We start from the raw sequence: 23355 nt of genomic DNA, 5'->3' as shown, positions 1-23355 counted from the left end.
ATTTATTGACCATTTCGATTAAAACACAATACAAAGAACCTCTAGTGATCACGTTTGGAGGTTTGTGTAGACAAGGCTTACAAAAAAATCATGTGAGAAATCTTTTACAGACGAATTGAAAAACCACCCAAATCCTAGTACAAAATTTTCAACCAGTGAGACAATATCTCGCTGACCCCTTAACCTTCTACACTGCATAGATGGTACATCTGTAATGTGAGAAAACTGGGATACCCCATTACAAAGTCGTCGTCCCGTTTACTCCAGAAATATAGACAGTTACATTGCTCATATTTCTAATCTAGGCAACAACACAGAAATTGAAAACGAACAAAAGAATGAATTAAATGATAGCACCCACAAACTCGGGGCGCGTGCAGATTCTGACCTAGCCAGTGCCGGAGATGTGTAGAGAAGGGGACCCACGCAATGAGCAACATTTGCATGCGCCGAGCAACGTGTATGTGTGTGTATATGTGCAGGAATCAATCTGAGGAATACAGAATCTGAGGAGCCGGAGCGTCGAAGTAGGTATGGCGGTTGGGCTCTACAAGGGCCTCGCAGTGAGAGTGTTGAGCTGCTGTTTGTGGGTCCATCGAGGACACCATTACGCCTCTCTCCCACAGTCAGTAAGTTTTCTCGGTGGTACTGCCAACAAGCGAGGGTAAAGAAACCACAGACATGGACTTGTTTTCTGGTTGAGTGAGTAGCAGTGGGATGGTAGAGAAGTGAGGAGGAAATAACAACCACTACCAACACCAGGATGGGAAATGAAACTGGAACATGCAGTGGAAAGCACACTTGCAGGTTCAGGTCGGTAACACAAAAATGGAATAATATGGTACAATACCCTCTTTATTCAAAAAATAAGTGGCTTAACGTAAGGCCGGGTAGTGCTGCCATAAACCTGCCGTTTATGAAAGATCACTTACCTTAGGTCACTGGTTAGTAGTCATAATGTGGTGTTAAAGGAATTGATAAATTGAACAGTGCCTGCTAGGAAGAAGTATTCACAGTTTTAGTAGGTAACGCATCGATCCTCATTGCGCAACGCGAGTCTTAATAGGCTTCAGTTTCAAGCCCAAGCTCTCAGAGGAGAGGAGCTCCGGAGGAACACAGGGTGGACTGAGCGGGCTTGTCGGTGTAGAGATCGATAATGGCCGCTTGTAAAAACTATAGAACATCAGAAACAACTCGATCGGCACTAACATGGAGTGTGGTTGTTCCTGGGTTACCAAGGTTCCACATGCTTGGACCTGTGCACAGTGGAGAGGATTATTTTCAAGTAAATACTGGATTTCGCTTCTTACATTGAAATTGCTTCCATCAATCGAAGCCCTAAGACAACGTGGACAGCGAGTTCGTTCGGGAGCTATCCGGAGAGAAAGTTGTGAAATTAAAAAAAAAAAAAAAAAAAAAAAAAAAAGGAGAGACAGAGATATGAGGATTCACCTCAATCAAGGCTTGGTATCGCCGACTCATCGCAGTGCTCATATGCACAGCTTCGCAGTGGAACGGAGAGTTTTCGCCTACAATTACCAGAGTGCGGCATTTGAGCTTTCGCATGCTTTCGGTAATGTCATTCCTCCTGCAATCATATTCGTACATAATATGTAACACGTAAGGTTTCAATTCGGTTATATCCTTTGGCTGTATGTTCCGAAAGTGCATGCATGAAAGAAGTGCAGGGAAGAAACGTACTCATTTAAAGATTGGATGTACCGCATCAGGTTCTTACTTGGGTGATCCTCTAAATGCTGCAAATGAATGTCCAATTGACAAGGCACTAATGTGAGGACATCGACCACCTGTAGCAACTAGACAGGCGGTAACACAAAAAAACAAAACACAACAAAACAAAACCTGAAAGAAGCAAAAGAAGCGATGGCAGCATAATGGGTTAATGCTGCAACTATCAAAAACTAGATGAAACTATGAAGTACGATAGGAGCGACATACTTTGCGGAAATTCTTCAGAACTTCTGATCCCAAGGGTGAAGCCAGCACTTCCTGACTGAAATATCGCTGCAAGAGAGCATCCTTAACAAAACTCGTCGTGCCACAATAATAGAGAATATTTATTATCGCCTGCAAACGCCCACACAGCGAATAAGTAAATGCTCAGTTCCACTGCATTGATATTCAAGATGCTTGTGAGGCTTCTGAAAATCTACCTTAGTAGTGAAATTATTCCATGACACAAGAATACCACTCAAATCTACCTTATCATAGAACCATTCCGTCCATGAGGGTTTCCGGCAAAGTGGTGAAACCAAGATGAGACCTATGGCACGTTCTCGATACTTAACCTGTAAAACAGGAAAATCGATCGCACAATGAATTGATTTGATGCTGATATGCACTATTAGAAGCTTCAGACAACAGAGCCCAGAACGTGAAACACATTACAATCATCTATGACAGCAGCAATTCTAGTAACTAATCCAGATGCCCTTGAGTGTCAACACATAGAAGCATGGCGAAGTTCACATACCGCAAAAAGGCTTAGTACGTACGATCCAGCACCCACTCCTAAGCAAATTGCTTCATGCACACTGCACAAGAAACAGTACGACAATACGACATCAATACTACAGAAATGCCAAGACAGAAATCATGGAATATAATTGACAACTAGCACTACAATCATGCGAAAGGAATTTTCTAACGGATTTAGCTTTCATTCAGGGCCAAGTCATACAGAACATAACAGAATCGAGGATAAAAGGAAAACTTCTTGTGCATACCCGAAGTGGTCCAAGACTTCAGCAACTTGGTCTGCTAAATCCTCCACAGTCAGAAGGGGTTGGTTATCTGGAATCTCGGTTGCGCCATCCTGCATGCATGGTTCCACTTTGAGAATCATTATGGGTAAAAATAAAAAATACAACAATCCAGGTCTTTCTAGAGCAAGAGATTTTTTTAGCACCCTCGATAAACAATCCACAACGTAATCTCAGAAATATGCATAAATATTATAAACAAGATGTAGCCCCGTAAATCTGTTGAAACTGATACAGATTGTGCAAGTTTTACCAACCTGATGGCCAGGCGGGTCTAAATGGTAAATACAGAAGTTGTAGAATAGAACAGAAGAAGCTTCAGGACATGAGAATAGTCCTTCAAAGCATGCCAGATCTGCTACATCAAACGTCGGTTACACAATTTTAGCACTGACAAAATTCATGGAAAAAAGAAACCAGGGGACTGTAAATTTAGTTTCAATTGTACGTGTGGCTACATCTTCACAGAGAGGTTCATCAGCGATGAACTTACAATTTAAACCCACGTCGGGGTAAGTGACAAGGGCAGGCTTCGATTGATCTCCGCACAGAAGAACTGAAATTGGACCATGAGGTGTCTCAACTTCACGTCTCTGACCAAGACAGATGAGATAAGTATCAGTGATTAGTTCAATGATTCATCACATCTACTGTGTAGATTGGATACTATTGCAAGAGTGAAATTAAAAAACTGCAATAATAAAGGGGAATGATAACAACCCTTTTTCAGAGCCTTTCCTTTCTAAGTCAAATTCTACTTGGGATCTCTGTCGGACTGCAGTATCAAGCTAGATCATCAATCAAGATTTAACTGGCAAGGACAAGGCAAACAATATTTTGAAGGAGATTTCAAAATAGAACGTACTTCTCCTCCCCATGCACCAGTGAAGTTCGCATCCAAGTTGATTACAATATCATCTAGCGCCATCTGACAAACAGATTCTTCAAGCTGCTGAAGGCACCTCCAGGCTAGAAGATTTCCAGGTAGATATGACACTCACTCCTCAGAATGGCTAATAGTTACATCTTATCAGTAATGCAATCGAAAGGAAACGAGCTCCAAGGTTTACTGGCTTCCTGTAATTGTAACCTTCATGATATCATATGGGGCGGTCCCGTCTCCTCAGTGCTCTGCAAAAATAAAATTCGTGTGTCAAGAAGTCATCCAGATGCCGTGATACTGAGCAAAACGGAAACGGGACTTGAAGATGCAAGCTGAAATTTTCATTACATTACATAGTTCTGCAACGCATTCACCGATACACTTGGAGGAGGACAACTCAAGCAGCAAAATAAACGTCCTCAGAAGAAATTCCTCATCACCTTTGCAGATGGTGTACTGTGCACAATCTGGACACCAGCCGGTGACCAACTTTACTGTGCAGAAGTGACTACAGGCAAGTGTCCTTAAAACTAATTTGAGGGACAGCTCTTAAATGGAATCAACACCTCTACCCATAAAACCTTCGACGAAAACAGGGATCCACTACATGTTGAACACCTGTTCATTGAGTTAAAGGTATTCTAAATCCGCTTCTGGCGCTCTGGGTGCAAGCTTGTGGTACTGAAACAATCCATTATAGTCACTTTCCTCCACTGATAGGAATGCACTAACACTATTCTTTGATGCATCGAAATGCTTAACAATGATAAAAAAAATTGCAGGTATGCGGACATCTCCATTCATAACCCCTAACGCTAGTCAATCGTTAACCAGATGATCTGATCTACAACACTGCGTATAATTCATTGAATTTCGTCGCGGATGCCAGAGACGATAGCATCACAACCCAGAGTACTACGTATGTTGGAGTGGCCAGCTCCTTGCTTCAGGACCATCAAATCACAACAGATGCAACTAGTTTACACACCGCGTCAAGTCATGCGAAGTTCCATCCCTCATTGATTAGTCCAATTAATTCCAGAACCTCAACCGCTGATGAGTTTGTCTTGGAACCTCCCTAGAGTCGAAGCAACCCTAGGTCACATCCTCACTCCGAATCACCACGATAAATGCATTGCAGTCAAGACTCAAGATCCAAAACCTCCGTAGTAAGATCCCACCCCTAATACTCAATTCAGACTCTTAGATCACCTCCTGAACAGAAGAGATGGTCCACCATACAATCAACATTGTCTTTCAATTCCACGCCCCGAACCCATGAGCACACAACATTGTTGCGCTTAGAGTAGGAGACAAACCGCACATTGAGCTTGCACCATTGTCACGCCGTCGGAAGAGATGGCTTCCACCGCCGGCAAAGTAAACGAAATCCTCCTTCGATTTAGAAAAGCCGACACCCAGGAGAGGCGACGACGTCAAGCCACAGGAGAGGGGGGGAGGGGGGGGGGGGGGTCAAGGACAAGAAAAAACTCACATGATCAGCGACACACAACTCAATACCAGCATTACCGCAAGGCGTGCGTACTGCTGCCTGAGTGATGAATGCACCAGAAATTACACCATCGTTTCCCCAAGCATTCAAATGAAGATAGGGGAAGCGGGACTAGGCAGCTGGGGGGGGGACAGCCGAAGTTCGGTACCCAATATTAGCAACAATTCAGAATAAAAACCAACAAAACATAAAGCAAGCGCGGCAGAGGAGGGAGAAGATCTTGCGCTCCGGGAAAGAGGCAGCCGAAAGCGGAGGAAGGGGCGCAGGTGCAACGAAGCTCGAGATAAAAATAGACCCCAACGCGCATTCATTCCACGTCTCTCATCTACTCAAGCACACACACACAAACAAACAAACAAACAGTTGCACATTCCGATTGCGAATTAACACTCAAATCGCACTGTCGAGTGCTGGGACAACGAATGCATTGTGCACTGCATTTGAGAGAAACCGAGATGAGAATAGGAAATTGGGTTGCAATGGGGGAAGCTGGAATTGCGGTGTCAGGGAGGCAGTTCACACCTGAGGTGCGAGAGAAATTTATAACAACGCTGCTGCTGTGGGGGTCTTGAATGACGCCGAGCCTTAACTGACAGAAAACCAGCCGCGCCGTGTCCCACGCGCGCAAGGTTGTGGTAAAAAAGAACAAGTTGTTTTTTAAATGACACATTTTTTTAATAAAAATTTGATGAATTATATAATATGATACTTGATCTAACAATTTGTAGCAAATATTACCTTTATTAAGCTAGTCTTTTTGGCTTGATTGCAAAGTATTGTAGATGAATACATATATATGTGTGTGTGTGTGTCTTTTTAATTCTAGTATTATGATTATAACTATAGGCAAATATATAATATTTACAAATGAAAGTCAAAGAACTTATATAAAAGGAAATAATTTAATATATAAATTGATATGAATTTTATTTATTTAAAGAGACATTGAATAGAAAACTCATTAATACGAGCTAAGTAAATGTTTGCAATCACAAGAAAAGTCGAATTTTTATTAAATCTTCTACTTATATGTTTGTTAAATATTCATTTAGAATCTCAAAGAAATAATAGATGTTTGGATTAAATGTATTGATGTACTTTTGAAAATAATGTTGAAAACTTTTAAAAACATGTTTTCTATTACATAATTTATATATTATTGTCAAGGACAAAGACTCGATGAGGAAAAATATACACCAAAAGGCTATCTCGATATAATAAGTCAAAATATAAACAAGTAGATATATTAAAAGGAAAACTGGAATGGCTATTGCCACAAGACAAGAAACTAAAGACTCTTGAACCTGGACTAGAAGCAAGAAAGGAGTTGACAAGAGTGAAGAAGCCTTCACTCTTGTCTCTATATATACTATCTAACTAGGGGCTACGTGGCAACATTCTATAGGACCTCCAATATGTGTTGACTTTGTAGGACACATGCCTTGACTTACAAGGCAAGTTTTTCTACGTGTGGGCCACATAGTTAGCTTGATCTTCAAGCTAACAACATGTGTGGCACATGGCCAACTTGTTGACCACGTTTCTAATCCAAAAAGTCAATTAAAGACACCTATGAAGTCAAAGCAGCGTCTAGGAAGTTTCTAGGAAGCTTCTATATTAAATATTATAGAATTAACTTACTTTTATCTACTTTTACTTACTTCTACCTATTTCTATATATAATTATTAGCTTATATGATTATGGCCGTGACATTACCCCCCCTTCTAGAGACGAGTTCCACGAGGAGCGGTTATCATATGTTGAGGAAATCTATGATGCGACGAATTATATTCGCCACATACTCTGATCTCTGTTCTCTTCGAAGATGATTGATAGGGCCTCTCAACCATCGGTAGTATCCTATACCAGGGCGGGAAGACCACCCAGTTATTTGATCATTGTTGAGGCCTTCGTAACTTCCTTCGAATAGAATATTCGGAACACCATCAGGAGTTGTTCCTACCTCTAGCAAAATCACCAAACATCGAGATTCCCTTTCCAAATCGTGATACCAAACGCGTTGTATCTCACCATCTATTCGAGGAAGAACATGTCGTTCTTGAAGATCTTCATCTCGATTGCGTCGTCTTTAAGGTTGTGACAATCGTAATGTCTCGTCCGGCAGGTCAGCAAACAAAGGTTCTTGAGTTGAATCCGCTGGTTGTTGGCTCTCCATCTAATTAGCGTCACAAATGCAAAGAAGTTACAAACAAGGATAGGAAATTGAATGTTATCTTGCCTCAATCTTGTCTCTTTTATAAGAGAGATTTTCATCTTGGTTTTGATAGATGTCGCTGATGAAAAACTTTGACTTTAGCTGATGCATTTCTTAGATTCCTGGATGGCTCCCATGTGCGTTCACTAATATCATATCCATGCCAATGAACAAGATATTCCAGCTTATTTCGGAGCCGCCTTGAGTCTAATATCTCTTCCACCTCAAATTCTTCATTATTATCTACTTCTATAGGAGGCGGTGGCATTTGTCTTCTTCCTTGTATATCCACTGTCTTATATGGTTCAAGAAGAGACACATGGAATACAGGATGGATCTTCATTGACTCCAGTAGATGTAACCGATATGCAACTGGGTTAATCTGTTCAAAAACAGAAAAGGGGCCAAGCCTACGATAGTCCAACTTGTCACAAGGTCGAGTAGTCTTGATATTGCGACGAAGTAGCCATACCTTATCACCCACGTTGATTTGTGGTTGCTCCTTATGATATAGATCTGCGTTTATCTTTTGTCGTTCTCGAGCTTCCTTCAATTACGTCTTCATTATTGCATGTAACTCTAACAACCGATTTGCCATATCTTTTGCTGCAGGATTATCAACTTTTGAAAAATCAAAAGTATCAAGTCGTAGATGATAGCCATAATTGGCAAAGAAAGGTGTTTGTTGTGTGGAAGAATGTACCGTATTATTATAAGCAAACTCTACCAATGGCAGAAGGGTTGTCCAATCATCTTGTTGGTAGTTCATAGTACACCTTAAATACTGCTCCAAGACTTGGTTTACGCGCTTTGTTTGTCCATCAGTTTGAGGATGGAGAGCCGAAGATAGCTTTATGTCCACTTTTAAAATCTTGAAAAGGGTCCTCCAAAATCTTGACACAAATTGAGTTCCCCTATCCGATATGATATCTTTAAGTAATCCATGATAGCGATAGATATTATCAATGAAAAGCTTAGCTGTTTCTTCACTTGTGATAGATTTTGTACATGGCACAAAGTGTGCCATCTTGGTGAAACGATCTACTATCACAAATATAGAATCATAAGATCTTGAGCTTGGAAGATCTGTGATGAAATCCATAGAAACAGAAGACCATGGTTGTTCTGGTATAGGTAATGGCTGAAGAAGTCCGTAAGGTCGATGACGAGGAATTTTTGATCTTGAACAAATATCACATGATTGTACAAAGTCTTTGACTGACTTCCACATTTGTGGCCACCAAAAATCTCTTGATATGAGTTCCAAAGTCTTATTATATCTAAAGTGCCCTGCTGCTGGAAAGTCATGACGTGCTTGAAGAACACGTAAACGTGCTTCTCCTTTTGGAACATATAGGCGTCCTTCAAAATATAATAGATTATTCTTGAACTCGAACTTAGAAGGATCATGAGACTTGGAAGAATTATTCTCGATATCATGAACAAGAGGATCTGAGGACATACTGGATTGGATTTGCTTAAGAAAAGTTGAATCAACAGTCAATGTTGATTTCATTGCTCGGAGATGAAATTGCTCCGGTTTCAAGAGTACCGTTCTTTGTTGCTCAAAAGCTGCATCTCCTTCTTTTGGTGCAAAATAAGAACGTCTAGATAGGGCATCGGACAAATCTTGTTGTTTTCCTGGCCGATAAGTGATAATGAACTCGAATCTTGACAAAGACATACTCCAACGAGCTTGACGACGATTCCACACGCGTGCTGACATGAAATACTCGAGGTTCTTGTGATCTGTATACACAGTGACTGGACTAGAAGCGCCTTCTAGATAATGACGCCATTCTTGAAAGGAATCCACGATCGCAAGAAGTTCTTTATCGTGGATCTCATAATTGATCTCGGCTGCTGAGAATTTTCTTGAATGAAAAGCTATCGGATGAAGTTTGTCATCTGTTCCCATTTGTGATAAAACTCCACCCAAGGCAAAATCTGATGCATCTGTTTCCATAAAAAATGCCTTGAAAAAGTCAACACGATATAAGACTGGTGCAGAGACAAACGATGTCTTCAAGGCTTCAAATGCTGCTTCCGCTTCTTGATTCCATTGAAATTTATCTTTACTAGTCAAGCGTGTAAGTAGAGCTGCAACTCGTGAGAAATCTTTGATGAAGATCCGATAGTAATTGGCAAATCCCAAGAAACATTGGACATCTCTTACTGTCCTTGGAATCTTCCAATCCATGATTGTTTGGACTTTCTTAGAATCCATCATGAGACCATCATTTGAAATGATGTATCCTAAAAAGTCAACTTGAGTAGTGTGAAATACACACTTTTCCATCTTGGCGTACAATCCTGCATCTCTAAGTTTTTGTAATACTTGACGAACATGTATTTCATGTTCTTCGACGTTCTTAGAATAGATCAGGATATCGTCTAGATAGCAGACGACAAAATTGTCTAAGAATTCACGAAATACATCATTCATGAGATGTTGAAAAGCAGCTGGTGCATTCGTGAGTCCAAAGGGCATGACATTATATTCGAAATGTCCATACCTGGTTCGAAATACAGTCTTCCATTCATCTCCTTCTTTGATCCGTACTAGATTATATGCTCCTCTTAGATCTATTTTTGTATAGATCTTAGCTTGATTCAACTGGTCAAGGAGTCCTGATATCAAAGGTAATGGATACATGTTCTTGATTGTGATCTTGTTGAGTCCTCGATAATCAACACACATTCGTAAAGATCCATCTTTTTTCTTTACGAATAGAATTGGAGCTCCTGCTGGAGATTTTGAATGGCGTATGAAATTCTTCGCTAAATTCTCGTTAATATATGTCTTGAGTTCAGCCATCTCATCTTGCGATAAACTGTAAATTGGTCCAAATGGTGGCTGAGTTCCTTCCTTGAGGTCGATTGAACAATCATATGGACGATGCTCAAGAAGAATATCTGCATTCTTTTTCTCAAAAACGTCTTGATACTCCTGATATTGACTTGGAATGCCACTTGAAGTCTTTACGTTTTCAAAAATAGGTGCAGCATAAATAGCAAAAGTTGATCCTTCTTTTGCTGCGTATATAAATGCTTTCGCACCTATCAGTACGGGTTTTACTATACTAGACTTATAATTTTTTACTTGGTTCGTAGAACTATTAATAACGCTCTGGGAAAAATCAAGTTTACGTGAATTCCAATCTATTCGAGGGTTATATTTTTCTAGCCAGGATAAACCTAAAATAACTAGATTGGACGAGGATTTAATTATGTTAAAAGCTATGTAGCTATCATGACCGTCTATTGTTACTTTTATAGGATGAGTTTCATGAGTGACATCTCCAGAAGACAAGGGACGACCATCTATGACTTCTACATGTACTGGTTTAGGTTTCTGTACAAAGGGTATTTTACGACTTTTAACAAATTGTTCATCTAAAAAACATGCTGAGGCTCCCGAATCTAATAAAGCAGAGGCTTTGTAATTCTTAGGTCCTAAATATAAGTCTATTATAAAACAAGGAGAGGGTTTTGAGGAGAGGATAGGACCTTCATTAGGAATTGTACAAGGTTCCAGCTGCACGGTCCCTATTGTAGCTGGACGAATCCGTTTTCCGACATGTTGTCTTCTTTGACCGTCGTACCCCTCATTTTATAGTTGCGTCGTTTCTTTGGACAATGTTCAGCAGTGTGTTTAGGTTCTCCGCAATATAAACATAATCCTTCTTGACGACGACGAATCTTTTCTTGCTCAGTTAGAGGTTTAAAATGTACCGCGTCAATTTGCATGTCTTCTACTTCCAAATGTACGTTTGGCAAAGATGTTGATGTTGCCATTGAGTAATAACGTTGAGGTTCCCGTGAATGATTCTCAGATCGAAATTCAAAAAGTCGATTATCACATTTTACCGCAAAATCGATTGCTTGACTCAAAGTTTGAGGATCAGATAAGTTGAGCATCAATTTCTTTACTTCGTATTGCAATCCATAAAGAAATTGACTCATGAGTGCAGCATCATCCCACTTGATGTCAATTGCAAGTTGTCGAAATTGTGAAGCATACACTGTTACTGAGCGATTTCCTTGTCACAGAATTCGGATCTTATTTGTTGCAACACGAGTTGCATCGTGTTCACCATACATAGATCGAAACTCCGCCAAAAAAGCTTCCAAATTGTCCAATATTGGATTTCGTTGTTCAAGAAAAGACGAAAACCATGATAATGCAGAACCAGAAAGTAGAGTGCCAATAAATCTGACTTGTGATCCTGGAGTTGGATAGCTTTGCGGTTGAAGTTCAATTGCCAATTGTACTTGATTGATGAACCCTCGAAACTTTGATCTCGTACCATCAAATTTCTCAGGTAAGGCAATTCTTGGTTCTCTAGTGCTTATAGGGTGTTGTACAATTGGAGAACGAACATGATTTGTTGTAGATGTTGAAGCAGCTCCGATCATCTCTATATCTCCACTTTCTGCTATTCTTGTTCTTTCCTGTGTTGGTGAATTGAGTTGATGCATTGCAAGCATTAACTCCCTCATTTGCTCTTGCATTTGTGCCATTGCACCCTTCATTTCAACAAGCTCTGCCATAATGACACTAAGAAGAAAAATTTGTTTGATATTGCTCAAGACAAAAGAAAAGAAAGACTTGATAACAAAGAAGATACTAAGAACAATATCAGTTTAGAAGTGGGTAATCCGCAAACTTCTAATACGCTTATGTCTTGTCAAGAAAAAGGGGTAATCCACTCTTACTCAAGAAAAAACAAAGCTGTAATATTGTAATTGTATTCTTGTCAATCTGTCAAGGACAAAGACTCGATGAGGGAAAATATACACCAAAAGGCTATCTCGATATAATAAGTCAAAATATAAATAAGTAGGTATATTAAAAGGAAACTGGAATGGCTATTGCCACAAGACAAGAAACTAAAGACTCTTGAACCTGGACTAGAAGCAAGAAAGGAGTTGACAAGAGTGAAGAAGCCTTCACTCTTGTCTCTATATATACTATCTAACTAGGGGCTACGTGGCGACGTTCTATAGGACCTCCAATATGTGTTGACTTTGTAGGACACATGCCTTGACTTACAAGGCAAGTTTTTCTACGTGTGGGCCACATAGTTAGCTTGATCTTCAAGCTAACAACATGTGTGGCACATGGCCAACTTGTTGACCACGTTTCTAATCCAAAAAGTCAATTAAAGACACCTATGAAGTCAAAGCAGCGTCTAGGAAGTTTCTAGGAAGCTTCTATATTAAATATTATAGAATTAACTTACTTTTATCTACTTTTACTTATTTCTACCTATTTCTATATGTAATTATTAGCTTATATGATTATGGATGTGACAATTATAATTATAGATACTTTTGATGGGATTTAAATTCACATGGTTGAGAAAGAGTTGGAAAAATAAATTATAGAGTGGTAAAGTAAAAAAAAAAAAAAAAAAAAAAAAAAAAAAAAAACTAGAATTAAAAAGTATACAAGCATCAATTATTTAAGTATGAAGTAGTTTTAAAATTTTAGAATTAGGAGAAAAAAAGAAAATGACTCTAAAAGAAATTAATGATGGATGTAAAATATTGTTAACAAAAATCAATAACATATACATTGTAATAGGCCTCAAATACTCATAGTTTTTTGGTATTTCTTCATGCATGTTTTTAATGACCTATTAGAATTGAAAACGGATACTATCATTTGTACTTGCAATTTTATTATTTATTTACATCTAATATATACTACCTATTATAACATAAGAATAAAAAAGGCTTAAGATATCCTTAAACAAAGCCATGTCATGTGCACAACACAAAGGTCCACACACACCCACAGGATCATTTTGCAGCACTTGATGCAAAACAGTGCTGCAACCGTAGGAATGTTGAGAGCATTCAAGTGAATGAGCAATCCCACACATGCTCACACACATGGCCTAACAGTATAACACGTCCTAAAGAGGGTGCCCCACAACCACAAAGAGGAATCAAAACACTTGCAATAACCCACACACACACATGGTGTTTAAAAAAGTATGCATACATATCCGTATATACAGAGAATAATTAATGCTACATCCCCAATTAATATTTTTAAACTTCACATGACTTCCATACAACTTGAACTGGCTTGAGGCACACTTGGCGGCCCAATATGTAACCCCAATATTGACCCACAAAGAGAATAATTTGAAAAATAAGTTTTTTGTAATTTTGACAGCAATATATATATATATATATATATATATATATTAATAATATTTTGAATTAAACAATTTTTGATGCAAATACATTGTTTTGTTTTGTTTTTAAATAAAAATTCGTACATGCTTTTTTCATAATATATTAATTGTCTCCTTCTCAACCACTTCTCATTCTTAAAGGAAAGCAAAGAAAAAAAAAAAAAAAAAAAAAAATGTTCTTAGCTAGTTGTTTACAAGTAGGACATGTGGGGTGCAGTGATATCAATTAGGGATATAACATTAACAATTCTATATCTAAATATATAAATATACCCACAATTACACATATTTATGTGCAACAGCCAACAAAATGATAGAGAGAGGGAGGGAGTGTGTGTGAGAGAGAGAGGAGGGCCCTCCTCGGAAGCAGCTCCCAGTTTCTACGCGACCCTCGTCTCTCATATTATCATCCCCGCCAAGCAAAGCAAGGGGTGATCTCGTTGCGATGCGACCAAGGTGAGCCGGATCCATCGATCCAGACACGGGCACAATCTCCGTCACAAACAACTACAACATCTACAAAAAAATAATAAAAAAAACAAAACAAAAATTCTGCCAAAAACGCCAAAACGAAAATAACGTTCGAAGCAACAGTTACATTCATGGGAATCCCGGCGTGACTGTCACCACCTCCTCCAGCTTTGTTTCCAGTTTGAAAATGCGCACGCTAACTTGAACGGGGGCAAGCGTCGTCGGGGATCCACATCGCAACGCGATCACGAGTGGGCACTCTGAATCCCTTGCGATTTTTGTGGGTAATCCAGTTTAGCGTTTTCCGACGTTTCTTGAGCGAGTTTCTATTTTTGACGACGGAGGCTTCGAAAGCTCTCACAGCCTGGCAAAGGCTAGTCGTGGCGTGTGTGGTGCCAGAACACAGAGGGCTGGAAAGTTAATAGGATGGAATATGCGCGCTAGAGAGAGAGAGTGGTGATGCTGTGTGTGGAGTTGTCGCGACGATTGACTAGCTCGTGGATTCTGTATGGAAAATTTCAAAGCGCAACGGGGCTATTCAGGAATGCGAACGAAGTTCAGGTCGAATAAGCTAAGTAGATCACATGCCTTCGGATCCATACTGGGATCAGTTCACATTCCACGTTATTTTCAACAATCTTAAGGCACTCAGTTTGCGAAGGTCCATGTACTGAACTGTTTTGTTAAAGTGGTTGCCGCGGAAGAATTGTAATGTTGAAGGTTGAGCATGTCGTTCACGAGTGTTGCTTCTTAGATTGCTCTAGAACCAACAGTGATCCGCCCTCTCTCGTTCAGGGGAAGGGGCGGTGTCTTCCACGATGCAAATCGACGAAATTTAAGTGTCGCTCATACTTGGAGCACCGGAACTAGAAGAGGTCATGTCCCAGCGTAGGTTCGTGCCCTGAAACGAATGTTGTCCTCATAATCAGGTCGAATTTCCAGCAACAGTCCTCGTGTGTGCCTACTTTTAATTGGATGCTCCCATGCTCGCGATCGTCGCTCGATTGTAGCAATGAGAAGCTCGTGAAAGGAATCAGTACCAGAGCATAGCAATAGATCTGAACCTTGTTCTGATGTTAATTCATGTTCTTCGAAATTGATCGTTTGTATCACAATGCGGGCGTGCTTCGAAGGAAGCAAAGAATTCTTGTAACTATGGCTTTGCTGAAGTAGAGGCTAGGGATCGATAAACAAGCTTAACCTTAAATGGCATGTTCCGATGCATCACAATGAAGAATACTTCTGTGAGATTCCTGTGGATATGAAGGTGCACTGTTTCTGTTGCCGGGGAAATGAGATAATAATTGACGTGGTATTAAAGTCCAATGCTGCATTCAATGTGTTCACTCACAGAGAGATGGAAGCTCTTTACTGCTCCGAGCAAAGGGTGCGAGGATCATTTGCACCATACCTCGTATCCTTTGAGCATTTCTTCACAAATGAATAGGACATGTAATTTCATTCTTTAGGTTGATTGTTGAGAATGCAAGATAGTTTCAAGGTGCTGTGCAATCTCAGACCGTCGAATCTGTACACAAGCACAGCAAGCGATGGCTACCATTATGGTGTTCGATCCGAGAACAGAACTGTCGGTTTGGATTCATCCCTCTTGAGCTTCGACATCAAGTTTTGAAGCTTCGCTCCAGCACTAACTTTGCGACCCGAATCGAAGATGACTACTCCCCCTGTACTGCCGGTGTGAGACATCTTGGACAACCCACAGAACGAGACTTGCAACTTCAACTTGGAATGGCTTGATTGCGGAGAGGCTTGCTTGCTTGGCGAGTCAGTAGTGGCTGCGTCCAAGCAATAGCATGCGGCGCACTCTCGTAGCTCTCGCAGCTCTTGCAGTCGATGTTTCACCGCCTGGAGTCGAGGAGGTAGCTGCAGGGACAGCAGCGGATTGTAATGGAAGAGCTCATCAGCTGAGGCAATGGCGGCGTCATTGCTCGGTCTGCGAGTGTGACTTCTTATTGCGATAAGGTTGGTAGTGCCGCCGAAATCATGCTCAGAGGAAGGTGACTGCGGAGACAATTTCTCCGGGCTCGCTGACCCAATCTTCTGCACCATGTCTTCCATGTCTGCAGATTCACCGCCTCTCTTGGGTGTGCCTGGAGTCACTTCCCAAGCGAAGGGAATGGCGACATGAATCTCGCCAATCGGCGAATCTCCATCAACACATTCCTTTCGAAAGGCTCGATGGGAGCTGATTGGGACCACACCCATGCAGAACGGGCTCGAGGCGGCGCTCCTATTCGAACTGTTCCGGTGCTTATTGGAGAAGCTTTCCAGGCGCAAAGCTGCAAATCTAGCTTTCATTTTGCGATCTGAGAGGGAGTCCCACATTCGTACCAGCTTTCTAAACAAGACCACGACGCTGCAAATCTAGCAATAACTCCTAACATACAGCCCACATCAGGGCTTACTTACCTGAGAACGACTGGTGTGACCTGTATTCCAAGTTGCTCAAAAAACCTGCAGGAGAGAGGCGGTCTTGATATAAGCATATACAGTAGCTCTCGCCTGTACATACTTCACCTTGACTACCGGGGGACCCGAGGAGAGCTCGGTTGTAAACGTCCTCAAGGTCCCCTAACCAGATTCCTTCACTAATTAATCACGCAGCCTCAGCTTCGCAATACGAAAATCCCACCAAAAACCCATGCTCGGAAAGCATCTGTACGTGAACCACCAGTCCTACTGAACTACGTCTACTAAACGCGGAATACGTGCGCCATGAATCGTAACTGCGAGGTGAAGCCGCAAACAAAAACTTCTTCCCACAGTTCGAGCCTACTTGCAATCTATTACTACCCGTCACGACAAGTAGATGCTCCAGGGAGATCGGAAGCGTGTGAGTTGGAGTCCAACAAACGTCACCCGATTACCCTGCTCGTCAAGCATGGATCTCCGGCACGTCAAACATGTGCAACAAAATCTAGCGTGCACTCTGCACTTTCTGCAGCAACGCTCTCCTTGTCCAACATCAAAAGAAAAAAAAAAAAAAAAAAAAAAAAAAACTACACAAATGTGCAAAATTTCCCTGAAGTGGGTGATTTTCCAAAACTCTGGAAAGCAAATTCAAAAACAGAGAGTTGGCAACAAAAAGCTCATTCGCCAATCTCATGTCTACCTAAGCAAGAGCTGCACATCAGCTAATTAGCCAGCTTCTTCCTCACGGTGCATCAATGACACCGTGGCTTAACCAGCGATGGACTTTGTTGCTGTTGTTGTTGATATATGTTTTCGCAGCACCCCCAAGCAATGCAGCAGCAAGGTGTTGGTGAAGGCACTAAAAGCAAGCATGGGCAAGGCTAGGCTTGCAATCCCAGGGGAGTGAGTGAGGGAGAGAGTGAGTAGCTAGGCACCCATTGGCATGATTCCAGGCCCTCCCTTCCCTCATTTCTCCCTTTGCCCTCCTTTTGGCTCAATGATGATAATGATAATGATGCTGATGTTGTGGCTTTCGTGTTTGTTTGCCGATCTGCCTCAACGCCAAGTTGAACTGTACTGTACCCCCCCCCCCCCCCCCCGCCCAGTTGCTTGCTTGCTTGTTTTTTTTTGGTCTTTGCGTGCTGCGATCCTGTTTGTTTTTATTGTTGTTGTTTTTTTGTGCTTCTTCTTCTTCTTCTTCTTCCCTCCACACCACACCGTTTCTCTCTTGCTCATTCTGCTCTTTTCGCTGCATGCTATCCTCATCTTCTGTATTTTTTCATGGGTGCTCTTTGGTGTTAAAGCGCGTTGTAGTTTTGATGGTTCCGCTTCTCGGCTTCTTTGAGATCCCATATGGGTTGTGTGCGTGTCGTTTTTGTGTTTGTTTTGATTTTGCTACTTTTCGTCCAACGTTCTGGATTTTCCTCTTGTTTTAGTGAACCCTTTCTTGTACTATATATATATATAATATTTTCATAATTTTATATTTGGTAAAATTGTTCATACTAGTTTTAAGAATTTAAACATAATTATTTGTGTTGAGGTCACCTCTTAAATATTTTATATGTATTAGATAATTTGGAGTTAATTTTTTTTTGTGTAATATATTAATTAATAAGCATAAAAAGTACTTAATATTTGAATGTTTTATATGATGAAATTTTATGTTACAATGGTTAATATGATTAATAAATTATAAAATTTATTTTTTATTCTAAAAATAGTTGGATACATACAAAGTTAGGAATGTCACTAATAACAATAATTTAGACATACTAACAATGAACTACCTCATGCTATACAAATATTGTATCAAACTTTATTATAGTATGTCACAAATTGAACAATAGTTTACATGATATATATATATATATATATATATATATATATATTTTGGTTATTTGTGTTTTTAGTTTAAAGAAATAATAAAATAGATAAGTATAAACTTTATTATTTATGAAAAACCTATATAACATTATACTATTAATAATAATATATATTATAATTTTTCTTATTAATATAAGAAAAATTATTTTTTATTAAAAATTAGTGGCTAAATTATAGAGTGTTCTTATTACCAAGACATTGATGTTATTATTAATAAATAAATAATAAATCTAATTTCTATTTAAAGAATAAAAATATCACAACTTTTAATAAAATATTTTTAATCATAATTGTTTATTCTAAAATGAAATTGGTAATGTTATAACTTAAAAAAAAAAGTCAAATTTGCTTACTTGTATTAATATAAAATTTAGATAAAAAGCTAAAATTTTAAAATGGTCTAATTATTATCATTTCTTTAAAATATTTAATTTTATAAAAGACACAACATTTAAGTTTTTAAAGAAAAAATTTTAAAAAATCAAACATCTAAGCTATTATTATTAAGGTCAAATTTCTTAAAAGTTCATATAACAAGATTTATCAAAAATAAAAAAAATTGATGTCAATTAAATTTTTAAATTTAAAGTTATCTATAAATTTTTATAGTCTTTATTTTTTAGGTAACTTCAAATTTCACACATTATTATTTTAGTCTTTTTGTAGTTGGCTTTTTAAACCATCTTCTAACAAAAATCTTTTAAAGAATGCAATTGGTATATTTTCACCAAAATTTAAATACTAGTCTCTTAACATGTTTAATCTTTAAACTATTTGATTTATTTTAGTTTCTACAAAAAAATAAATTAATATATCAAATAACCAATCCTAATATACTATTTTTTTTTTCTTTTAATTAAATTTTGAATAAATTTTATATTCTATAATAACCAAATTGCAACCAAATTAACAAATGACATTCAATTTGTAAGGTTAAATGCTAAACATATGTTTTAAAGTGGAATACAAAATCTTTATACAAATTACACAATCAAAAATCTACAATGCAAAGCAGTGTCTACCATAAAAATATAATCTAAAGTTCTACTATTGCTATTATGTTTTTTTTTAGAATTATTTAAATATTACATGGTGATAAGTCATTCCTTCAAATTAATACTAGATGAACTTATATTGTTATCACAAAAAGTATGACTCAAATGAAGCATTTTTTTGAAATATATATTTTTAAGCCAATGAATATTTTTTTTATTTAAAAGAATAAAAAATAAATGAAATTCAAAATGGAGCTTTTAGCTACAAGGTAGGATAGCTAAATCTATGCCATTGTGACAAATAATATGTAAAAAAATATTTAATTTTTCTTAAGAAATTACTTGTGAAAAAATAAAAAAAATATTAAATCATATTAAAAAATTATAAAAGTGTTTTAAGATAATCATGGTTCTTAAAGAATAATTTACAATAGTTTAAAAAGATGTGGGAGTTTAGAAACCAGTTTGTCTTTGTAAAAGTAATATCCAAATGGTATGAACAAAATCTACTCAAGTAAATTTGATTGAGTTCAAGCCAGAAGACAATACTTGCTTCACTACAATTTCTTGGTGCAATTGTAGATAATTTCTTATTCCATTGCACATCACTTGTTATTATTAAGGATAGTAAAAGAACCTTCAAAATTGAATGAATTGCATAATATCTCTTGTAATAGCCTACTTCCAACAAAGTTAATTGTCGTACTCTTGAATAATAGCTCATTGCTTACAATAAGAAGAAAATGAATTCTTTTAGCTTGTAATCAATTCTACAAGGATGACACAAAAGTTGAAGTGAAAAAGAAAAAAAAAAAGAAAAAGAAAAAAAAGAATCAAGATTTGTTCTTCAACTCTCAAGTCTGTTCTTCTCCAACTATTGACAAATTATAAGTTTTCAATGATAAAACTCATTATTATCACTTCTACACATGATGCTTTGAAATGCCTCTAATTCTGCACTTCTTGTGTCAGTCAATTAATACAAAAAGATATACAAATTGAAGCTATATTGAATACTTCAAATAAAAGATCTTAAATTAAGAATCAAATAATTTCCAAACTCTCTGCAATAGCTCAATAATATATAATGCTATGGTGACTCTCAACAATCAACTTTCATTTGATTGTTCATATGTTGTTTCTAAAAGTGAACAATTAACTACCAAAATGACAAAGCACACAACACTCAAACCATTTTACCTTAATATGCTCACTCTAAAATTTCTAAAAATATTCTCACTCTACAATACAAAGTACAATGAAATTTTTGTATATTCAAAAATTACACAATTTTTTTTTATGTAATTATTTGTATATACTTTGCAATACAAAGTATAATAAAATTTTGAAATGTAATGGAATACAAATACATATAAATTTTTGAATCTTTTGAAATATCTAAAAATATACTCACTTTGTAATACAAAGCTTGATAACATGATTTGAAAAGAATGGAGAGCATGGTTTTTAAAATCTTTGAAGTTTTTTCAAATTTTACTTTTAAGTAAAATTGTAAACTTATTCTTATTCTATACTGACTCACAAATTCTTTGATAGATTTTTTGGCAAAAGCTGAGACATAATGTACAAATATCTAGGGTATAAAAAATGAAAACTTTTGATAGATGTCTATTACGATTGTGAAGTGTAATTTTAAAAAAGTACAAAAAAATTACAATTATGCCTTTCTCTCCATCAAGGACTAACCTTCACCTTCAATTACTTGGCATGCATGTAATAAACAATACATTGTTAGACTCCTCCATATTCAATTAAATTTCAGTATTTAATGTTTAGTTAAATTTCAATAATAACAAATGTATTCTAAAAATAAAAACTACTATTTATAATGGGGTTTTTATACTCTTGATGCATAAAGATAGGTAATTGGAACTATTTTTGAGAAGTTTCTAGAAGTTTCTAGAATTAGGGTTAAGTTGGTGGTCTATGTGGAATCGACCAAAGAACATTTTAAAATAGCTTAGGGTGATTATTTAGATAAGGCCCATCTTTAGAACCTTCTAAGAGGGGCAATTATTTTGATAGGATCCACCATTAAAGACATTCTAAAAAGTTCAAGGATGGTTGGACAAAATATAAATAGGATTGGCCAAGGCTATTTGGATATTTGGATAGGTATAGCTTTGGTTCCTTTCTCTCAATAAAGTTTGGTTTATATTTTTTTGTTTTATTTTGTTCTATTTTCTTTTATTTTATTTTATCTTTTATAATTCTATTCTATTTTATTATAGTATGTTCTATCCTATATTGTGATAAAACTCATGCTGTTATAGATTGGAAAGATTTTAGATTTTAGAAAGAATTTAGTTCCATTTCATTGATATCAGAGAAAATATTAGTCTATTCTTTGATAGTGTATTAATAGCCATCATTTAGTTGGAGGTCAATTGTTGTGGTCACACAAGATATTGTTGTGGAGCTACCACAAGTTACTTTTGAGAAATTAGCTAGATATAAAGAAGGCATTATAGTAGTAGAGGCTAGCAAAGAAATTGCAACATAAGAAATATGGTTGAGCCATCTTAAACAGAGGCTCAAATACAACACCTCCTACAACAAAGCTACTTTCTAAGGAAAAATGGAAGCCTTTAGGGCAAGAGAGTTGACATCTACTACACTAAAATTGAACAAGCCCAATACATATTCTAGGACTTCAAGACAAGAAGATATATGTCCATGGCTCTTTAACATGTAACAATACCTCTAAGTATCTAGATCAAATACCATTAGAGGAATTATGTATGCAACTAACTATTTGAGAGATGCAATAGCTATTTGGTGGTGATAATGAACTCAAAACTATAGAGCTCAAAGTGAATTTTGTAATTGAGAGGAGTTTGAGACTAAGCTTAGGAGTCAATTTTATTCCATCAATGTAGAGAAGTTAATACATGATTCATTGGCTAACCTTACTCAATCCAAGTTAGTGCAAGATAATGTCTCTTGATTTAAGTTTATATTTATCCAAATTGACAATGTTTCAAAAGCAAAGATGATGGATTGGTTTATACAAAGGTTGAAACTTATAATTTAGAAAGGAATAGAATTAAGGGATCTATAAAAATTTGAAGAGGCAATTAGGATTGCAAAGAGAGTTGATACTATAGATTTCAAAAATCATGGAATACAACCTATAGCGTAGAGTCTAGTATCGCTATCTAATACTATGACACAACAACCAATATTGGTAGAGATTGATACCTTATAAGGATCACTAAAATTATAGAGATGACAAATATTATCACAAAAGGAATTATGTTTCTTCCATTGAGATTTAAGCCATTAGATTGAAGATTGTCTAAAATTTCAAAATTCAAAAACCAACAAATCAAGGAAGATTCACAATTTTGAGGCTCATCAAATTAATAAAGAAGTAGAATAGAAAAATATGGCTCTCCAATAAATGCACAAAGAACTAGTATTAGAGATAATTGTTGTCTTTCAAAGGTAAATGATATGGCCATGGAAAACTATCAAAAGGGTTGACCGATATATTTAACAGGTCAACTAAGAGGATAGCCATGTCAAGTATTTGTAGATTATGGCTCTATTGAAAATTGTATCTTGATTGGAATTATTTATCACTCTAAGATTAAAATAAAGGTGATCAATAGAAGGAAGTTATATCTAGTAGATAATCAAGAGAACATACCGAGTGAGACATGCGAAGAAGAAACCTTGAGATTGAATGATACTTATGTCTTGAAGAAAAAGTTGAAGATAAAAAAGCTCAGATATCAAGTTATCCTTGATATGCTATATCTAGAAATAAAAAATAAGAAAGTTAATTAACTAGTAAAGAAAATCTCTTTTAAAGATGATAGATGGAAAATGACTCTTTGTGCTTCTACATCAAGTGAGGTCATAAAACAATCTATGGCTAATAGTTTACTTGTAGATTGATCTTTATGAAGAAGCAAATATAACATAAGTAATCAATA

General features: G+C 37.2%; 1 protein-coding gene across 5 annotated transcripts; it reads right to left on the bottom strand.

Annotated features, from left to right (window-relative positions):
• Nucleotides 1–829: 829 nt before the first annotated feature.
• Nucleotides 830–5679, bottom strand: LOC112275593 (protein NDL3). 5 transcript variants are annotated; one of them, XM_090246650.1, is made up of 11 exons: nucleotides 4986–5679; nucleotides 3649–3914; nucleotides 3277–3376; nucleotides 3041–3138; nucleotides 2748–2836; nucleotides 2495–2555; nucleotides 2223–2309; nucleotides 1960–2088; nucleotides 1702–1757; nucleotides 1453–1588; nucleotides 830–1256 (listed from the first exon to the last, which is right to left on the bottom strand). In XM_090246650.1, exons 2-11 carry the CDS (start codon nucleotides 3709–3711, stop codon nucleotides 1041–1043), a joined length of 1035 nt encoding a protein of 344 aa, XP_090102776.1. In that variant the 5' UTR covers nucleotides 3712–3914; nucleotides 4986–5679; the 3' UTR covers nucleotides 830–1040. The 5 variants fall into 5 exon arrangements, with proteins under 5 accessions (XP_090102776.1, XP_024361847.1, XP_024361853.1 ...); XM_024506079.2 differs by having other exon boundaries at nucleotides 3041–3141; nucleotides 4991–5357; XM_024506085.2 differs by having other exon boundaries at nucleotides 4991–5357.
• Between the last annotated feature and the right edge of the window lie 17676 nt (nucleotides 5680–23355).

The sequence above is a fragment of the Physcomitrium patens genome, chromosome 23, assembly GCF_059467195.1.
Source record: "Physcomitrium patens ecotype Gransden chromosome 23, ASM5946719v1, whole genome shotgun sequence".
NCBI classification, from domain to species: Eukaryota; Viridiplantae; Streptophyta; class Bryopsida; order Funariales; family Funariaceae; genus Physcomitrium; species Physcomitrium patens.
This window is presented reverse-complemented; position numbering and strand designations above follow the sequence as displayed.